At 41.3% G+C, this 21,637-nt stretch overlaps 1 protein-coding gene across 1 annotated transcript in view; it reads left to right on the top strand.

Annotated features, from left to right (window-relative positions):
- The window catches only part of GALNT17 (polypeptide N-acetylgalactosaminyltransferase 17), a gene marked incomplete at its 5' end in the record, with an annotated part of 307,617 nt that overhangs the window by 221,428 nt on the left and 64,552 nt on the right, over nt 1–21,637 (top strand). Inside the window, one exon of the mRNA XM_081333857.1 lies at nt 1,331–1,448. Coding sequence (XP_081189983.1) covers nt 1,331–1,448 — 118 coding nt within the window. The remainder of the gene's footprint in view (nt 1–1,330; nt 1,449–21,637) is intronic.

Raw genomic sequence — 21,637 nt, forward strand, 5'->3', positions numbered from 1 at the left:
AAGTGTGGAAAACAGTCATAAGTCACTTTTTTCAGTACCCTTGTAACTTTGAATGGTCACTAGATGAACTGTTGTAAGTCAAGGATTACTTGTACATGCTGCTCTGTGCTCCTGAACGAAAGGCAGGGTAGAAATCAAACAAGTAATTTGATTCAGTCCACATACTCTTGATAGCATTAAAAGAAGCACCTGTGAGCGTGCACGAGAATGCATTGGCTCAGCCGTTCCATTCAATGCGTCGAATTAATTGGGATGTCCAGTTCAAAAGGGTGACTTGAGCGAATCAGAGCTTCATCCAGCCCTAGTAAATTGTTAGCATGTCGGTGTCTAAGATAATCTTTGACAAGAAAATACACCGTGGACAAAACTGGGGCTCATGAGCATTAGCTTTTAGGAAGCTTGATATCTACCAAGCATGAAAAGAAATATCTTCAGGATAACAATAGCAGAACAAAAGAATCAATTACTTAAAGTAGATTAAAAGAATGCACCAGGGTGGGGGGTGGGGAGGAGCTGGGAGGGTAAATTTGGAATTTGTAGGCATATCACAGCTAATCACAAAATATCTGATTTGACGGAGTCTGCCAGTTATAAAGCACAGTTCTATTTGAAGACAAACTGATCAACCCATCATCTCCTTAAGACCTTCAGGAATAAATTGTCCCATCCAGATTTAATTTTGTCTTTTTCTGGATGCTTGGGTTGGAAATCTTTCAAAACAGAACACTGGGCGCTGAGAAGTTTTCAGAGCATTCTCGTGGCATCTCCATCAGCCCCAGAGGCATCCTCACAAACAGAGATACTGTTAAGTGCTGGCACACCGTCCGTTTCTTTTTTTAATTAGAAGAATGTAATTAGATTAATTAAAAGAATCCTAAGTAGAAGAATATTTAACAAGTTAGCAGGGAGCTTCTTATGCACCAAAGGAGGGGTCTGCAGGCACAATAATGCTCACAACCATCAGATTGTCTCTTGGTCATTTAAACTTCTATCATAATAGGTGTTCTAATGTGATGGTGCAGTGGTTAAAATGCAGTGTGCTAATTCTGCCCAAAGCCAGGAATTCAATCCTGAGTGGCTCAAGGTTGACTCAGCCTTCCATCCTTCTGAGGTTGTTAAAATGAGGACCCTGTTGGTTGAGGGCAATATGCTGACTCTGAACCACTTAAAGAGGGCTGTAGAAACACTATGAAGAGTATATACTATAAGACTAAGTTCTATTGCTACTGCTATTGTTTTCCATGAACAACTAGACCTCTATCTCTTGGGAAAGATGTAATTGAACCACAGTAACAAAGCGCTTCTTACTTCTCTTCCATTTATTCCTCAGGACACCAGCTATGATTGGATGTTCTTTTGTGGTGAACCGGAAGTTCTTTGGGGAAGTCGGTCTTCTCGATCCAGGAATGGATGTTTATGGTGGAGAGAACATAGAGCTTGGAATAAAGGTTGGTGAGACGATTACAACAAAGTGATTCTTCTTCCTGAGGTAGCTTAGTAAGAGCTTGTAACCTGGAATCTGATTCTTCCTCCTGGAGCATCATTTTTGTAAATAAGTGCTTCTTTCCTTAAAAAAAAAAAAGATTATGTCTCATTTCTTAGCGCTTGGACATTGGCTTTATCTTTAAAATTGGGTTGTCTTTTTTTCAGATTGCTTCTCAAGAGTCACATAAGCTGCAGTCCTAAACCTTCCAAAGAAGGTGGTAGTGTGTGAACATCTCTAGAGCAATATTAGCCAGTATCAAACTCTGTCTGAGATCAAATCAGTATCATTGTCTAAATCATAGGAATTAATCAGCTATCGCTCCAAAGAAGTAAAAGATAATAAATGCTCACTGTTTTCTTCACTCTGAATCTATGGTACACTTTGGTCTTCTAGAAGATTTGTGTGTTCCGCTAATCAGAAAAGCCCAATTAGATTTTGTTGAGCATTCAGGGGTGTGATTAGAAACTACAAACTCACTTCCATCCCGTATATTGGTGACCAACTGGTGAGACCTTTTGCACACCTCAAAAAGAGAAATAAACATATTAGGAAATTTGTTTCATTTAAAATGTTTTTACTTCATCTGTCACATACCATTCCTGAAGACAGAATACAGCAATACACTGCAATATTGTGGCAGTATGCAGACAACCCCTTTTAAGCAGTATATGGGAGTAACTCATTTTCGGAGTTTGTTCCAGTTATGTTATGGTTCAAGTCGTTGAACCGTAAGCTGAACAAATGAGCTCAGCCTGCATTCTCAGTCACAAACAAATTAACTAAGGTTAGCAGTATAAGATTAATGTATTGTTTGACTGGTCCTGGGAGATCCTTACCTGACCTTCCACGAACACAGCCAGACTAATGTTATTGCCCAGATCCCATTTGCAATCTGTCATTCGTGTTTTTCATTATTTTTTTACTGCTTCCTGTTTCTTCCTTTTTCTTCCATCCAATCTGTTGCGGGGGACTGATGTACTTTGACTGACATACTACCAGAGTCACTAGATGGAATAGGCAGCTGTATAAAATAATAAATATATACATACATGCATGTATATACATACATACATGCTATTGCTACACAAGATAGCCCTCCACTTACAACCACAATTGAGCCCAAAATTTCAATTGCTATGCAAGAGTTATTAAGTGGGGTTTGCCCCATTTTAGAAACTTTCTTGCCACGGTTCTTAAGTGAATCACTGCAGTTAACTTAGTAACATGGTTATTAAGTGAATCTGACTTTCCCATTGACTTTGCTTGTCAGAAGGTCGCAAAAGGGGATCACACGACCCCAGGGTGCTACAACCAACATAAATATGAGCCAGCTGTCAGAGTCCAAATTTGGATCATGTGACCTTGGGGATGCTGCAATGGTCATAAGTGTGAAAAACGGTCATATCTCACTTGTAAATTCAAACAGTCACTAAATGAATGGTTGGTTGTAAGTCAAGGACTCCCTGTATAACAGAAAAGGGCAACCTGTGATACTGAAATAGGGGTAACTGAATCAGGACTTTCATTCATTCGTTCATTCGTTCATTCATTCATTCACTGTTTCTCTCTCTCTCTCTCTCTCTTTCTCCACATAATGTAATGAAGAACATAAGAAGTCTTATGAATGTTTGATACAGTGAAGAGAAGACTAGGGAAGCACATTACCATCACATAACTTCATGCATGCACTGATGATGTTACCTAGTTTGGTATTGAAACGTCTGCAAGAAAACAACCAAGCTCAGAGAGCACCAAGGACCCCACAATTCAACCATGACCTACTAATATTCTCTTATATTGCAACAATACAATCATTTAAGTGAACAACTGTCACACAGAAGAATGAACAAAAAAGTTCTTAATACAGAGAACAGGACTTTGAAGTTAATGGGCTTCAAGGCCAGATAGCTGCCTCTGACTGATCCTTAGGAGACTTTGCTTGATAATAAGAGCCATTCAATAACAGAAACAGTTTCCTTGACAGACATCTATAGCCTCCTGTGCCCTCCACGTCTACAATTTGATATCATTAGATTATTCTGTTTGAATTAGTGCCCTGAATGCGATCTGTGGCTAATTACACCCCGTTTGCACCCCAGGGGGAAAAACCCCCAAAAAACTTCCTAATCAGGCTGCCAGTGCAGCAGCATTCATCTTCAGTGGCATGAGTTTTACTGATTTTTTTTCCCCACCCATAAAATAAGCAAAATGAACGCAACCCACTTCCCACACCAGCCTCTGCTCTCAAACTTACTCCCACGTGGAAGGCTGAAAATGAGTTCCGGCCTTGCAAGGAACAGTGGTTATCTGTCTTTAACAGCAATTAAAATGTCAAGCTAATCTTCTAGGTCATAAATCAAGTTTAAGTTCATAGATTTAAGTTTTCTTTCCAAGCAGACTGTGAACAGGGCCAGGCAATGAGAGAGGATACAGGTAGCCCTTGTTTAGCTACCACAGCTAGGACTCATAACTTGGACATTAAGAAGTGAAGCAATCAATAAGTGAAACTGCAACTGTATTTAGGATCCTATCGATAGAAGAGATTATTCATAGCTCAGGATTGAGCTGTGGGATCATCAGTGCTCTCTGAGCTTGGCTGTTTTCTTGCGGATTTCATTACCGCTGCGCTGATGATGTTACCTTGTTTGGTAATGGAATGTCTGCAAGAAAAGCACCAAGCTCAGAGAGCACTTAGGATCTTATTTCAGCTTTCCTTTGCTTTACAGATGTGCAAAGTTGTAAATGCAAGGGTTGTTGCAAAGTTACTTTTTCATCACCATCATAACTCTGAATGGTTGCTAAATGAAGCAGTTATTAAACAAGGACTAACTGTAGTCCAGATAGGTCGGGTAGATTGTTAGGAAGCAACTTGGCAATAAGGAAGGTTTCACAATAAGGAATTGTCACAAGCCATTCTCCAGGCTTATTTGAGAACTCAAATACAATTTCCCCTTGGCTTTCTGCCTCTTAAGGTATTTGGTATTCTTTCCATGTTGGTTGGAGAAAGCTTCCATATCTTGGTGGGGCCTAATGTACTTGTTTGCAGACTCCTCTTTCTCGTGGATGAGCATATCACCCATCGGGTCTTCCACCATTTTTCCTGCTATTCCTTTTTTGCTCCTCCTGTTCTTCTTCAGCTTCTGTTGAGGATTCAGGGGGAAAAGCCACAAGGATAAGAGATTGAGAAATGAGATTGGTTGGTTTTATTGTGCTGTGGGCACCTGGCCGTTGTGATTTTCTTTGAGTTTGATTTAATGTGTTTTATGTACTTGGTCATTCTTGTTTATAATGCTTAGGATAGTATGTGAAGCAAGACAAATCCATTTTTAATAAATCAAGGTCAAGCTAACCATGACTTTGCATGATGTGTAAACTTTATCAGGCATTAAAGACAGAGAGCACTCAATGTTAACAAGATAAACTGAGAGCTGAAACTTGGGGGATGCCAGTATAGCTTTAACACAAGGGACGCGGTGGCTCAGTGGGTTAGGACCCTGAGCTTGTCGATCAGAAGGTCGGCAGTTTGGTGGGTCGAATCCCGAGTGCCGTGTAACAGAGTGAGCGCCTGTTACTTGTCCCAGCTTCTGCCAACCTAGCAGTTCGAAAGCAATAATAGGGACCACTATGGTGGGAAGGTAACAGTGTTCCGTGCGCCTTTGGCATCTAGTCATGCCGGCCACATGACCACAGAGACGTCCTTGGACAAGTGCTGGCTCTTCGGCTTTGAAACGGAGATGAGCACCGGCCCCTAGAGTCGGAAACGACTAGCACACATGTGCGGGGGAACCTTTACCTTTACCTTTAACCATGACTTTGCATGATGTGTAAATTTTATCAGGCATTAAAGACAGAGAGCACTCAATGTTAACAAGATAAACTGAGAGCTGAAACTTGGGGGATGCCAGTGTAGCTTTAACGCAAGGGAGCAACAGCAAGAGTTCTCAAGATGGAGATTTTTCAGCTTGACTTGGTCTCTTTTCCAAAGCAGAAAACACTATGGAGTAGGAATAATTTCAGTCCTCATCTATCAGCCTCTGAGAGGCTCTAAATGTTAGAAATGGTTTAGCTAACAAAGAGTAAGGAAAGAAAAAAAGAATCTCCCAAATGGTACTTGCCATTTTTAACTCCCAGTTTATCATTAAACTGATGAGGATGCATAGGTCGCTACTTCAATAATAGGCAAAAGGAGGCCAAATCAATGTATTTGCAAGCCACGTTGATTTTATATTTACATTCATTCATAAACATGCCTAGTTCTGGTTCTGCAATATTTTGTGTTTGTTTGGAAAAAAACAAACAAACACAACCTCATAAAACTTTGTATATATTTTCTGTGAAGTCCTTGGCATTCTCTGAGTTTGGTTGTTTGCTTGCAGAGGTTTTGATACCCAACTAGGTAACATCATCAGTGCTAATGAATGTGGGATTTGCTCCCTGTTTATGTGGCTTATCCTGCCAATATTGGTGATTGTGTGGTTTTCTGCTTGGTCGTTCCTTGATTAGGATACTAATTTCTGCTTGAATGTTTGTCTGGTGTTAATCCCTGATTATCTGGGTTTTAGTGTTGTGATCTTTTTGTTTCCTTAGCTTTTTTATTGCCTTTTCAAATGGTCTGTATATGTTGTTTATCTCTATGTGTCTACTGAAAATTGATTTGTTTAAGTTCCATGTTTCCAGGAATTCCCTAGCATTTTTGGATTTCACTTGGTCTAGGATGCTGACAGTTTCCCAGTTGAAACTATGGTCAAGTCTGTCCATATACTGTAAATATATCTTTCTCTATATATTTCTAAAGTTATTTAATCTAGATGCATTAATTTTTAGGTTCATTTGGTGGTGGTGGTGGTTGGTTTTCTTGAGTGGAAAACAAAGTCTCCTATAAGTTAAGCTTAGGGTGGCTCAGCAGTTAAGATCCTGGGCTTGTCCATTGGAAAGCCGGCAGCCCAGGTTCGAGATCCGAGCACCACATGATAGGATGAGCTCCTGTCCTCACTTCAGCTCCTGCCAACCTGGCAGTTCAAAAGCATGCAAATGCAAGTAGATAAATAGGTACCACTTTGGTGGGAAGGTAACAATGCTCTGTGATATCACACTGATCACATGACCACAGGAATGTCTTTGGACATTCTCTATGTCTTTGGAATGTCTCTCAGTCTTTGGAATGTCTCTATGGCCTTGAAACAAAGATGAGCACTGCCTCCTACAGTCAGCAATGACTAGTGGAATGAAATCTGCAGGGACTCCTTTACTTTTTTTTATAAGTCAAGCTTGACTCTGTATTCATGAAGTTTTCTTGGCAACATTTCCCCCTTAAATTTCCAGTCAAGTATAGACCCTGCCCAGCCCTGGAATTTTCTGGTGGTCTCCTATCCAGGTATCTAAGATGGCGGTGCCTGGAATGGCTGCGGCTGCATTGGCTCTTGAAGGCAAATAGTTTTGGGAGGGATAGTAAGGGCTATAGGCCACATGATCAGGAAGATTTAAATGTGTTTGAGCAACATGGTGGAACTAAGGTAACATACGACATACGACCAACAATCTTTGCTGGCCTGGCGAGTTTCTAGTTGTTTTGGAACTGTTGGTGAGACCGTTAAAAGTCATTGGCGCTGTTTGAATTTGTTCTACCAGCAGCAAGATCTGACTGCTGGCCTAGTGATGGATTGTATTGCAAATCAGGGCTGTTTCCAGAGGAGGCAGAGGAGGAGAGGACCTGGAGCTTATGGAGCGAAGGAACTGGATGAGGCTGTCGGCAGGCCCAGAGGAAGAGAGAGAGGCTTTTGGAGGAGTTGGTGGCGGCAGCAGCGTGCTCAAGGGGTGAAAAGAAGCAAGGCCTCTTTAAGGAAAAGTTGGAAGAGTCAGGATCAGAAAAAGGAAAGAAGGCGAGGTTGTCAGAATACAAGCGAATTTGAGGGCTAATCCACATGGAGCCCCATTTCCATCTGTCCTGTTTGCCATCGTTCACTCCCTAGAGACTAAAATGGACAATGTGAAATTTGAGCGGGCCACGAACAAGGAGTATATATCGGAGGTGGTGACCCTTTGAGAGCTGTATGCAACGAAATTTCATTTTGATGCATGCCAATTGGTGTACATTCAAAGTGACAATAAAGTTATCATTATCATTAATCAGATCCAAACCTGCCGTGCTTTTTGAAGTTGCTGCCCACTGTATTTTGTGTGGACACACATATTGCAATATTTAGGGAAATGCAAGAATTGACATAGAACAACAAACCAAGCTGCATATCAGCTCAGTAAGTATAGGTGAGATCAGTCCACTTCAAAATATAAATAAAATAAATCTACAGATGGACATCTCGGTCTGAAAGGCAGTTATGAAGCTGTAGTAACTTTGGCAAGCTGGAATGGCGCAAGCATTTTCTATGATCCTTAATTAGCTACAAAAAGCAGGCCTGGAAAACCCATTTTGAAATGTGCCAAATTCAAGCGTGGGTTGTGTAGACACATAAATAGCACAGCTGTTTGAGCTACGGTATAAGAAGAGGAAAAAAAATGTTATGGGATAGATAGGGCTTGTCTTGTTGTATCTGATGTAGACTATCTATCTTTGTGCCAGGAGTAGGAAAGTGCTATATTACTGTACAATCTCAAAGGTTACTGTGAATCACTAACAATAAAAGCACGCTCCAAAGCTCAGAAAATGTCAGAGGTTTAGTTTGTAGTATTTGCTTATTCCAAGATGCTTTGATGCTGCTTCAATAAACTCTTGCCAATCTCAGCCCACAGTCTCCCATGTAAATTCCGAAAGGAATTTGATGCCAGCGATTTATCCCCTATTTGTGGAAAACAGATGTGACAGGCACAAACAACCACAGCCTCACATGCAGAGTTCAATAGAACTACTTTATTATGTTCTCCTTATAATGCAAGAATCTCCTCAGACCGGTAACCTTCCCTTGGAAAAAAATACAACATAAGGTCCCAGGGAACTGGTAGCTAGTTCATTGTTTTAGCTAATTGTTAATGTTATAAATGATAGCCCTTTGTGTTTTGTGATTTTTTGTTGGTGATTTCTGTACACTGCCCAGAGTGATGTTCTTTTAATTGGGGGGGGGGGATGAAAGTGTTCCAGATAAATAAATAAACAAGCAAACGAACAAATGGATGAGATGAAATTTTAAATTGTAGAGTTTAGAAGAGCCCATACAGTTACAACAATTAATCAGTGGAACGACTTGCCTCCAGAGGTTGTGGGTGCTCCATCACTGGAGGTTTTGGGGAAGAAATTGGATAGCCTGGAATGGTATAGGGCAGGGGTAGGCAACCTCGGTTCCTTTATGACTCATGGACTTCAACATGGCTGGCTCAGGAATTCTGGGAGTTGAAGTCCATGAGTCATAAAAGAGCCGAGGTTGCCTACCCCTGGTTTAGGGTCTCCTGCTCAATCAGGGAGTTGGACTAGAAGACCTCCAAGGTCCCTTCCAACTCTGTAATTTTGTTGTCTGGTCCACTGTTTCTCAATCTCAACAGCTTTAAGATGATAGGACTTACAATAATAAGATGTCTAATGAAGCAATCAAGACAAAAAGGATTATTTTATAAAGAAACATTATTTTGCTCAGTCTTTCTAATAAAAAAGAAACCAGCATTGTTTTTCCCCTCTCTGACTTATACAGTCTCGCACTGAACCTACAACAAACAATAAGGAGATTTTGTGATTGTCACATGAGTTCAGACAGGCCTTTGGTGCTGTCAGGCAAAGCAGCCAAATCTCTTAAGATTTCACAGTTTAAAAATGCTTAGAAGCATTTTTTCCCCCCAATCAATAGAAAATGGGAAACTGTTAAACAGCGTGAAGAATGCTGTGTTGCTAAGCCTGTGTTGGGACTTCAATCCTTCACATAATATTTTCTTTCATTAAATATGACTGGCATTATGAATTTAAAAATCACTTTCCTTTCTTCTCTTGAAGAAAGAGAATAAGTGGGGGAATTGTACTGTATTTTCAGACTTGCAAGACTGATGTCCCGCCTTACCAGGTAGACCAGACAGGAAATGTGAATAGATAAACAAATTCTACTTTATGGTAAAGCTACATTAACAGAACCTCTTGCAAATTTGATTTTTTTTCTCCACAGTCTCCTATACAGCGTGAGAAACTAGGGGGGGGCGTCTCTTTTGAACCTGTTACCTTGCCTATTATCCAGCTGTACGCTCTGCTGTCTCTTATCTGACATTCCCTAGGGAGAATGACAGAGTTGAAAGGGATCTTGGAGATCTTCTAGTCCAATCCCTTGCTCAGACAGGAAACCCTACACCATTTCAGACAAATGGTTTTCCAATCTCTTCTTAAAAACCTCCAGTGTTGGAGCACCCACAACTTCTAGAGGCAAGTCATTCCACTGATTAATTGTTCTAATTGTCAGGGAATTTCTCCTGAGTTCTAGGTTGTTCTAGACCTCCTTAGTTCTAGGCAGTATCTCTTTGCCCTGTCTGTCAGGTCTTTCTCATGTACTATTACAGTAACCATGTTCAATACAAATTCCTGATCAGCTGGTTCTTCCTTAAAATCTGAAAATGGTAAAGAACGTACCTGAGTACAATTTTTCCCACAGTCTCCTACAGTATATAGGTTGAGAAATTAGGGAGGGTGTCTTTTGAGCCTCTTGCCCCACCCACTATCCAACTGTGGGCTATGCTATCTCTTATCTGACCATTCCCCAGGCAGCATCTCTTTGCCCCATCTCCAAGGTCTTTACCATTACAACACGTATGCCACACTGTAACATATAGGAGCATTCAACCACATGACAGTGGCCACCATAGTGGTCCTTTTTTTAAAAAAAAAACTTAACCTGTCTTTTCTCAACCTGTTTTCAATGCTGTATAAATGTTAATGTTAAGAACTGATGCTTGGCTTGGTTTCTTTTCTCCATTCCCTTCACCTTAACTCTCATATCTTGGAACCTTTCAGCCTAAGGACAGGAACTGTTTTTCTATTGAAAGCTTAAAAGTTGCTCTGGCAATTTTGGGGGTGAAAGGTTGAAATAAAAAAATGTTTTGAATTAGCAAACAAATCAAGGGACAGTGGTCCATTCAAAATGGACAGTGGGAGTTAAAGCTTTCCATTGGCATCTAGGGGTGTAATAGGACACACATTAAAATATATTGTATTTTGATCTCATGCAAAAGCATGTACTTACATCAGACATTATGGAATAGAATATAGAATAACAGTCCTAGTGGACAATCACTTAAATGTGAGCCAGCAGTGTGCTGCAGCTGCCAAAAAAGCCAACATAGTGCTGGGCTGCATTAACTGAGGGATAGAATCAAGATCACATGAAGTGTTAATATCACTTTACAATGCCTTGGTAAGGCCACACTTGGAATACTGCATCCAGTTTTGGTCACCACAATGTAAAAAAGATGTTGAGACTCTAGAAGGAATACAGAGAAGAGCAACAAAGATGATTAGGGGACTGGAGGCTAAAACATATAAGGAACAGTTGCTGAAATTGGGTATGTCTAGTTTAATGAAGAGAAGGATGAGGGGTGACATGATAGCAGTGTTCCAATATCTCAGGGGCTGCCACAAAGAAGAGGGAGTCAAGCTATTCTCCAAAGCACCTGAAGACAAGACAAGAAGCAACAGTTGGAAACTAATCAAGGAGAGAAGCAACCTAGAACTAAGGAGAAATTTCCTGACAGTTAGAACAATTAATCAATGGAACAACCTGCCTCCAGAAGTGGTGAATGCTCCAACACTGGAAATTTTTAAGAAGAGATTGGACAACCATTTGTCTGAAATGGTATAGGGTTTCCTTCCTGAGCAGGGGGTTGGACCAGAAGACCTCCAAGGTCCCTTCAAACTTTATTGTTGTTGTTGTTGTTATTGTTGTTTTGATTGAAGGGACCTTGGAAGTTTTCTAGTCCAATACTTATACTATTCTGAACAAATGGCTATCTAATCTCTTCTTAAAAATCTCCAATGATGGAGCACCCACAACTTGTGGAGGCAAGCCATTCCACTAATTAATTATTCTTACTGTCAACAAATTTCTCCTTAATTTTAGGTTGGATCTTTCTTTAATAAACTTCCATCCATTACTTCTTGTTCTGCTTTCAGGTGCTTTGGAGAATAGATCAACCTCCTCTTCTCTGTGACAGCCCATCAAATACTGGAAGACTGCTATCATGTCACCCCTAGTCTTTCTCTTCTTTAGACTAGAGTGACATACACAATTCCCACAACCATTCATCATACATTTTAGCCTCCAGTCCCCAATCATCTTTGTTGCTTTTCTCTGCACTATTTCCAGAGTCTCAGCATCTTGCTTATATCATGGCAACTATTCCAAGTGTGTTCTTACCAATGCAGTACAAGGCAGTACTAATATTTCACATGATCTTGATCCTTGATATCAGACATTGTGATGCACTTCTGGATTTGTGTCATATCACCAAACATTACAATTTTGGCAGCACTGTAGCTTGCCACAGTGTTGAGCTAAGTTAAAAATTCCCACTTTAAAAGTTTTACAAAACAGATATTAACAATAATAACTGTACGAACACTGGGGGTGTCTGGCATGCTGCTGTGAAAATGCATCTTACATTTTATAGCTTAGAATTCTTTCGCTCTGTGGGGATAAACATTTAATTTGCATACTAAAACTGTTTTCTGGGTTCTTGTAATATACTGTATTGAACCATGAACTAATTCCCAAAGTTGGATTTGCCCTAAACCATCAAAACCAACCCCCAAAACCTAAGCAAAAACTAGGCAAGTATAAAGTCATCTGCTAGATCTTTAATTAACTGGATTATTTGACTTTGTGAATACACCCTTTCTTTTCCCTGTCTCTCTCTTAAATTCACATTTATCTCTGCTTCTCCTATTTAACTGGGACTAACCAGAAATTTAACATCTGAAATGTGGGATTCAAGAGTAGCAAAAAAAGTATATTTGTTGTGCATTCGGGGCAATTTTTCCAGATGCACATTAGCTGAGTTAAGGACCAGATAAAGTAAACATGTATTTTGCATCTTCCCAAATAAAATAGTTTAATGACTGCTGTGAGCAATGCTGTGCATGATATCCATCACTGATTTTGTTCCTTCATAGCCTCTGTTAGTGATGCTCTGGGGGCATTTGAACAGCTGCTTGCTTTGTCAGGGAATCAGTTTCTGTGCACACACAGACACACACCACGCAACTAGCTTTATTGCTCAGGAACACACACATACATTCTGCCCTGGAAAAAAAAATGGCATAATTAAAATGCTTGATCATCACATCCAACTTTCATCCCAAACTTCTTGATAAAATTCAAAATTTATTTCCTAAGTTTTCGAGGAAAAGCCTTATTTTTGCACAATGCAGCTTGAAAAGAGCAATGGGGGAGGGGAAGGATTCTCTATAATGAATGAGCTGAAATAGGAAATAAAGCTAGTCTGAAATATCCAACCCAATACTTTACTCCACGTTTTGTTCAAATAATTAAAAAAAAATTCCTCTGCTTACCTTTCTTGACTCAAACCTGGCTATTTCCTGTTGTGGTGTTCATCTCCACGTAGAGTTGCAAACAGGGGCATTATGTGTATATATATATATTTGTGTGTGTGTGTGTGTGTGTGAGAGAGAGAGAGAGAGAGAGAGAGAGAGAGAGAGAGAGAGAGAGAGAGAGAGAGAGAGAGAGAGAGAGAGAGAGAGAGAGAGAGAGAGAGAGAGAGAAGTCAACTGTTGAAGTGCCACTGCATTTTTATATGTATTACAACTCATGTAAAAATAATGATGAGGCTTCAGTTCCACAGTTGTGCACTATCTTGTCCAGTTAGCCCTCATTTAATGACTGCTTTGTCAGTCATTCACAGTTAGGATGGTGATGAAAAAGTATTTATTTAGAAGTATTTAATCATTTTGCGACCAATTGTCACATTTACAATATTTGCAGATCTGCAATCCAAGGAAAAGGTGAAGTAAGATACTAAGTTTCATTCAGGAAGAACTTAGCTTTATTTATTTATTTAGTCCTCACATCCTTCTGAACTGTCATCACAACAGGATTGGATAATAGTTGATGTATGTTAAATTTGATTATGTAGTGGAACATTGTATGATTCTGTATCAATTGTAATCTTTTCTACATTTAAATTCTCATCTGACTCAAATTAAGGACTGTAATGGCAGAAATGTTCCTTCTAAAATATCTCAAATTTTCCCTGAAGAATCAGGATTATCATTAATAATTCACTACAGTATTATTATAATAAAGAAATATAGTGAGGTTGGTGCGATTGCTTTTTCCCCTTTCCTTTCCTTTCCCTTCCCTCTTCTCTTCCTCTCTTTTTCCTCCCTCCCTCCCCCACCTCCTTCTCTTTCCTTCCTTCCTTCCTTCCTTCCTTCCTTCCTTCCTTCCTTCCCTCCCTCCCTCCCTCCCTCCCTCTTTCTTTCTTTCTTTCTTTCTTTCTTTCTTTCTTTCTTTCTTTCTTTCTTTCTTTCTTTCTTTCTTTCTTTCTTTCTTTCTTTCTTTCTTTCTTTCTTTCTTTCTTTCTTTCTTTCTTTCTTTCTTTCTTTCTTTCTTTCTCCTAAGCAATCCCATTCTTCCCTCTTTTTGATTAAATTAACTAAGCCTGACCTTCTATAATTTAAACATAGTAGGGAGTTTTTTGTTTTGTTTTTTATTTTATTTTTTTTAAAAAAAGCTTTCACAGAATTCTGGTATTTCTGGGGGCTATATACTGATGTTATTAGAGGTAGGGATAGATTTTTTAAAAATAAAAACCTCTCTTCTCTCCTTCCTTCTTCTTCACCTTATGTTGTCCATGTATTTCATTTCTCTAAGCCAATGAATTAACAGTCTTGGACATTTAATACATCTCTTTTATTACTCCTTAGTTTTGTTCCCCTGAGACTCTTAACCCAGTCAACCACAATACCACTCAGATCTCTTTCCTTGTTATTCTGGCAGCATATAAATTTAGTAACTAGGTTAAAAGTCTTCATTCAGAGACTTGTCAATTTTCTTGAGGAAGTGCCTAATATCTCAAGAACCTTTGTAGCGGGAGAGCACAGATAAAGCTTCACAACATCAGCAGCTCTTATGTATTGTTCAAGCAGGCCGTAGTCGTTGTAGAAATAATGTGAAGGAGGAACAAGAAAATCAATCTGCTCAAAATACACGCAATATTCACCTCCTACTCTCACTGGTTCTTTACCACACATTCAGCTACTGTAGAAATCTTGGTAGCTACCTTCTTTCTTAAGGAAATATGTAGAGACAATCTCCAACCTGCTCATTTGCAGAAAAGAAAGCAGGCTGGTAGTTAACAGAATAATAGAATAACAAAGTCGGAAGGGAACCTACTCAAGCAGGAGACCCTATACCCGTGGTGGCGAACCTATGGCACGCGTGCCGCAGGTGGCACGCAGAGCCCTCTCTGTGGGCACATGTGCCATCGCCACAGTCCTAGGCCTTCATCTGGGTTTTATAAAACCTTTTCGCTTTAGGCCTCCGCCGCCGTGTGCAAAAAAAAAAGTTTCAATCAATCAATTTCAACTTCTTGCAAAGTTGGAATTGATGGATTGAACTTTTCAGTCCCACCCAGTCTGCCGTTACCACCACAGCCACGCCCACCCAATGGGCCACACCCACCCAATGGGCCACACCCACCCAGCACCCGATGATACATAAGTGGATTTTGGGTTGCAGTTTGGGCCCTCGGTCTCTAAAAGGTTCGCCATCACTGCCCTATACCATTCCAGACAAGTGGCTGTCTAGAGTCTTCTTAAAAACCTCAAGTGATGGAGCACCCATCACTTCCAGAGGCAAGTTGTTGCACTGATTAATTGTTCTCACTGACAGAAAAATTCTCCTTAGTTCTAGTTTGATTCTCTCCTTGATAAGTTTCCACCTGTTACTTCTTGGCCTGTCCTCAGGACAGGTTCTTGGGTAGACCCCCTCTTCTCTGTGACAATCCCTCTAACATTGGAAGACAGCTATCATGTCACACCTAATCCTTCTCTTCTTTAAATTAGACACACCTAGTTCCCTCAGTCGCTCATCTGGTTTAGCTTCCAAACCCATAGTCATCGTTGTTGCTGTTCTCTGCACTCAGTTTTAACATATTATGGAAGGGAAACATTTGATGACCATATAAAAAAAAGCTTTCTTACACCCAGAAAGGACTGAAAGATGAGATCAACATTTATTAGAAAAGAACTGTAGCCAATAGATCCTAAAAAACTTCATGGAGAATGACTTTACAGAGGATATCACTGATCAACTGTCTGGAACAGAGGGGGAAGGGGTTATTTAACAGAATAACAGAGTTGGAAGAGACTTTGAAGGTCTTCTAATCCAACCCCCTGCTCAAGCAGGAGAACCTATACCATTCCCTACAAACGGCTGTCCAACCTCTTCTTAAAAGCCTCCGGTGATGGAGCACCCACAACCTCTAAAGACAAGCTGTTCCACCGGTTAATTGTTCTCACTGTTTCCATCCATTGTTTCTAGTCTTGCCTTCTGGTGCTTCAAAAAATAGGTTGACCCCCTCATCTTTGTGGAAAAGGCTAGCTGCCTTTGAATTAGGTTGGTTGGTGTAGGGTCAGCATAGCCAAATTGGAGGGGGAGGGTGTTATCTATGGGTTCAGAGCCTTGAGACTGTGAAAATTACATTATGGAACATTTCTGGTTTTGTCCTTCATTAGAGGAAGATGGTTGCACAATATAGGCTCTCTCCAAGGCCCATTTATAAGTACAGAAATTTGCACAGTGGCGAAAAAAACGATATAGTAAATGAAGCTGATAAGAAGACTCATACCTGATAATCAGAAGTAGAAGGCATTCTTACTCGTGATGTACCACTTTGCAAGATAAGAAAAACAGAAATAATTCCTCGCAATCAAAATAATTAGTTCTGATCCTGTCACCCAGAACGTTCTGCTTGTCCAAACCATCCCTGACTGATCATATCTTGCTCACCATTCCCCTTTCTTCTTTCCTTTCTTAAATTCTAGGGTTTAAATGCCACCTTCAGTGTCCTTTTGTTAAAGCAGAGGGACTGGCTAATGGGTTGAAGTTGCCCTTTCTCTCAAAGCAGGGTGCAAACACAGCACCTATAAAAAATTAAGTAGGCTTTCAGGAACCTGGATTTGAATCTGCTTGTTGTTATACACTGCTAATTCCAAGCAGAAATTAAAGTGCAATCTGCATGCAGATATATGGGGTGGAGGGAGATGTAATTCGAACCCTCTAATTGAATCCTTTCTTGCTACAAGCATTTCCATTCTCTTGAAAATTGAAGGTCTGTTTCTACTGCTTGAGAAAGCCCTCTGGCTAGATATTGGTAGTGTCGTTTGGATTTACAGTGGCCACGTGTTCTATTTCACCCAAAGGACTCCACTATTTAAATTAACTAGTTTCTAACTGCATCCTTCTGTGTGTGTGTGTGTGTGTGTGTGTGTGTGTGTGTGTGTGTGTATGTTTTCTGAGGTTTTCGCTCGTGTTTGTATGTAGATCTTTGGTCATTCGGGTTTTCCCCCACATAATTGGACACAAAATTGATTTTTAAAAAACCGGAACTATCGCCAAAATTGAACACTTTAACAACAGAATAATCAGAGAAGCCATCGAGATAGAAAAACGCCCCCACAGCATGAATAAACGAGATACCTCTCGCCTACCAGCCATTTGGAAACCCGCCTTGATTGACAGACGAGTCCCATCCATTCAAAACACATCCCCACCCAATCAGAACACAGCCCCCATTCAAAACACACTCCCACCCAATCAGAACACAGCTAAGTCCCCACCCAATCATAGCACACCTCCACCCCATCAGAACACAGCCAAGCCTTCACCCACAGAACACACCCCCTCTGGCAGTTTAAAAAAAGAAAAAAACAGCCACTATCACACACTTCTCCCAGAAGAAGGAAGCTGAAGTCACCAGCCTGAGGATGACAGATGAGATTTCATCGAAACATTGCCCTGATACCTCCAATTTTACGTGGAAAAAAACCCGAATGACCAAAGATCTACATATATGTGTGTGTGTGTGTGTGTGTGTGTGTGTGTAATTGCAATTTATCATCTAAGATGCTTTCTTACAAACAATTTGAATTGTTACAAAGTGACTCAGGTTACAATCTAATGGATGTGTGCCCTGTGGACTTTGTGGCAGCCTTTGAATCAGCTATCCAACAAGTGAATATTAATGAAGAGACCAAGGGCTCTATCAGGCACCGCATCACAAGCCTACTTATGACTCATAGATGCTGCCAAACATTATCAGTTACTGAAAAAGAAGCCCTAAAGCAATTACAGGATGACACATCCATCGTCATCCTCCCAGCTGACAAAGGCAGAGCAACGGTCGTAATGGACCGACCTGATTATATCCACAAAGCCCGCACACTGCTCAATGACACCAGCGCCTACCGGACTATCAGAAAAGACCCTAGGACAACCCTCAGGAACCAAATTTCCAAGGTATTAGAGAGATTAAAACAACAAGGGAAAATAGGGGAGGAGGCTTTAAGAACTATGCGCCCCAAAGACGCACCTACTGCCAGATTTTATGGACTCCCCAAGATCCATAAGGAAGGAGCTCCCCTAAGACCCATTGTGTCATTTAGGGGAACTCCAACCTCGGGGCTGGCCAAATGGCTATATGGCAGGTTAAGATATCTAGTAATGAACAATGACACCACTGTGAACTCCTCTAGTGAATTTTTAGAGAAAATTAGATCCGTCAGCATAGAGGATGGGGAGATCATGGTTTCCTATGATGTCACCTCCCTATTCACCTCAATTCCACAAGATTTAGCACTTGCTGTAATTGGGGACCGCTTGCAACAGCAGGGAGCGGGGCAGCATCAAGATTCACTTAGCAACAAAGATTTGCTTCAGCACATGTCCCTGTGCCTGAAAACGTTTTTTACATTACAAGGCACCATTTATGAACAGGTGAAGGTGTGTGTGTGTATAGATAGATAGATAGATAGATAGATAGATAGATAGATAGATAGATAGATAGATAGATAGATAGATATAGATATAGATATAGATATAGATATAGATATAGATATAGATATAGATATAGATATAGATATAGATATAGATATAGAGATAGAGATAGAGATAGAGATAGATATAGATAGATATAGATATAGATATAGATGATATAGATATAGACATAGACATATAGATATAGATATAGATATAGATATAGATATAGATATAGATATAGATATAGATATAGATATAGATATAGATATAGATATAGATATAGATATAGATATAGATATAGATATAGATATAGATATAGATATAGATATAGATATAGATATAGATATAGATATAGGTCACCTTGTGGCTTAGAGGCAAATAATACTGCCTTGTATGCAATCAGCCCAGGTTCGAATCTCAGAAGGGTATAGCTGAATGATGAAGACTAAAGAGTCAGAAATGCATCTCAGTTTCCCTTTAAATTCTTTGTTAGTAATTTACACAAATATATGAACTGTCCAGTGTGACTACAGCCTGTTCGATGGCCTTCAAGATAGGCTGAAAACAGGAAATAAAGATTTGCTCCATGTTTGGGGCCTAGCAAGGTAATCTAAATAGTTAACATTTGAAACATATCTTCCCTTGCAGAAAAAAGCTAACAAAAGCGAGAGAGACCTTGTGGCTTAGAGGCAAATAACACTGCCTTGTATGCAATCAGCCCAGGTTCGAATCTCAGAAGGGTATAGCTGACTGATGAAGACTAAAGAGTCAGAAATGCATCTCAGTTTCCCTTTAAATTCTTTGTTAGTAATTTACACAAATATATGAACTGTCCAGTGTGACTACAGCCTGTTCGATGGCCTTCAAGATAGGCTGAAAACAGGAAATAAAGATTTGCTCCATGTTTGGGGCCTAGCAAGGTAATCTAAATAGTTAACATTTGAAACATATATATATATATATATATATATATATATATATATATATATATATATATATATATATATATATATATATATATATATATATATATATATATATATATATATATATATGTGTGGATCTTTGGTTATTCGGGTTTTTCCCCGCGTAGAACTAAAGGTGTAGGCGCAACGTTTCGACGGAATCCCATCCGTCATCATCAGGCTGGTGGCTTTAGCTTCCTTCTTCTGGGAGAAGCATGTGGCTGTTTGTTCCTCTTTTTTAAACTGCCAGAGGGGGTGTGTTCTGTGGGTGGAGGTGTGCTCTGATTGGGTGGGGGACCAAGTGTGTTCTGATTGGGTGGGAGTGTGTTTTGAATGGTGGGTGTGTTCTGATTGGGTGGGGGTGTGTTCTGAGTGGATGGGCTGGTCTCAGCTGCCAGCTCCAGACCTGAGCTGGTGAGTTGTGCTGCTTTTGTTCGGCTTCGTGTTTGTGGTGGTGCCAATCAGAGCACACCTCCACCCACAGAACACACCCCCTCTGGCAGTTTAAAAAAGAGGAACAAATAGCCACATGCTTCTCCCAGAAGAAGGAAGCTAAAGCCACCAGCCTGATGATGACGGGTGGGATTCCGTCGAAACGTTGCGCCTACACCTTTAGTTCTACGCGGGGAAAAACCCAAATAACCAAAGATCCACATACAAACACCCGCGAAAACCTCAGAAAACATATATATCTATATATATATCCGACCCTCTGTGTCTTCCCCGAGGTCCCAGGAGCGAGGATGTGCAGCCTCCTGAGCTCCGGCTGGTGTATCTGAATGCCAGGTCCATGATTAATAAAGCTCCCCTTGTGCGGGATTTGGTTGAGGGTGAGCATGCGGACGTGGCTTGCATCACGGAGACCTGGTTGGGTCCAGAGGGTGGGGTCCCTTTGGTTGATCTCTGCCCACCAGGTTTCCGGGTGCTACACCGGCCTCGGGCTCAAGGTAGGGGCGGGGGAGTGGCGGTAGCTATTAGGGAGACCTTATGTCCGCGGGAGACCACCGTTCCTCAGATAGTCGGGTGTGAGTCTCTCTTTTTGAGGTTTGGTCCGGGGGCGCAGTTGGGCTTGCTGCTGGTGTACCTTTCGCCTAGTCGCACAGTGGCAGCCCTGCCTGAGCTACTCGATGTCCTCTCTCGGTTGGTGATTGAGTTCCCCAAACTCATAGTTTTGGGTGACTTCAATCTACCATCCCTGGGAGGGTCATCTGAGTTAGCTCGGGAGTTCATGGCTTCCATGATGGCCATGGACCTGACGCAGGTAATTTCTGAATCAACTCATGAGGGAGGCCACACCCTTGACCTGGTTTTCTTATCTGGACGGTGGTTTGATGATCTTGGTGGGGGCTCTCCATTTATTATGCCCCTGTCATGGACCGATCATTACCTCCTGCGGCTGGTCTTCTGTCTTGCCACCCCCCGCCGTGGGGATGCGGAACCAACTAGATGGTACCGCCCCAGGTGCTTAATGGACCCTGATACGTTCCAGGCAGCGCTGGGGTCCCCACCTGCCTCCGTTGCTCACAACTCGGCGGATGCCTTAGTGGAAGCCTGGGAAAGGGCGGCCACTGAGGCACTTGACCGAGTTGTACCCTTGCGGCCCCTGACCCGGTGCAGATCCCAATGAGCTCCATGGTTCTCTGCGGAGCTCCGGGAGATGAAGTGTCGGAAACGGGGCCTAGAGAGCTGTTGGAGGTCCAGCCGATCCAAATCCGACCGGTTGCGACTAAGAACCTATATTAGGTCTTATCTCGCAGCGATGAGGGCGGCGAGGTGTAATTACTTCTCTGCCCTCATCGCGTCCGCAGATAATCGCCCGGCCGCCCTGTTTAGGGTGACTCACTCCCTCCTTAATCAGGAGGTGAGGGAGGAACCCTTGCAGGGTCGTGCTGAGGAGTTTGGTCAATATCTGTCGGATAAAATCGCTCAGATTCGGACCGGTTTGGACTCCAGCTGGGCAGAGTCCGACTATCAGGACACGGGCGGTCTTGTCAATGTTATCTGGGAGGAGTTTGACTCTGTGACCCCTGAGGAAGTGGACAGGATTATGGGGAGGTTGAGCTCCACCACATGTTTATTGGACCTGTGCCCTTCTTGGCTGGCTTATGTAGCTAGGGAGAGGACACGAGGCTGGTTCCAGGCAGTTATATCTGCTTCTTTGAGTGAGGGTAATTTCCCCACCGTCTTGAAGGAGGCGGTGGTGAGACCTC

The sequence above is a fragment of the Vipera berus genome (genome assembly GCF_964194415.1).
Source record: "Vipera berus genome assembly, chromosome: 1".
Lineage (NCBI taxonomy): Eukaryota > Metazoa > Chordata > Lepidosauria > Squamata > Viperidae > Vipera > Vipera berus.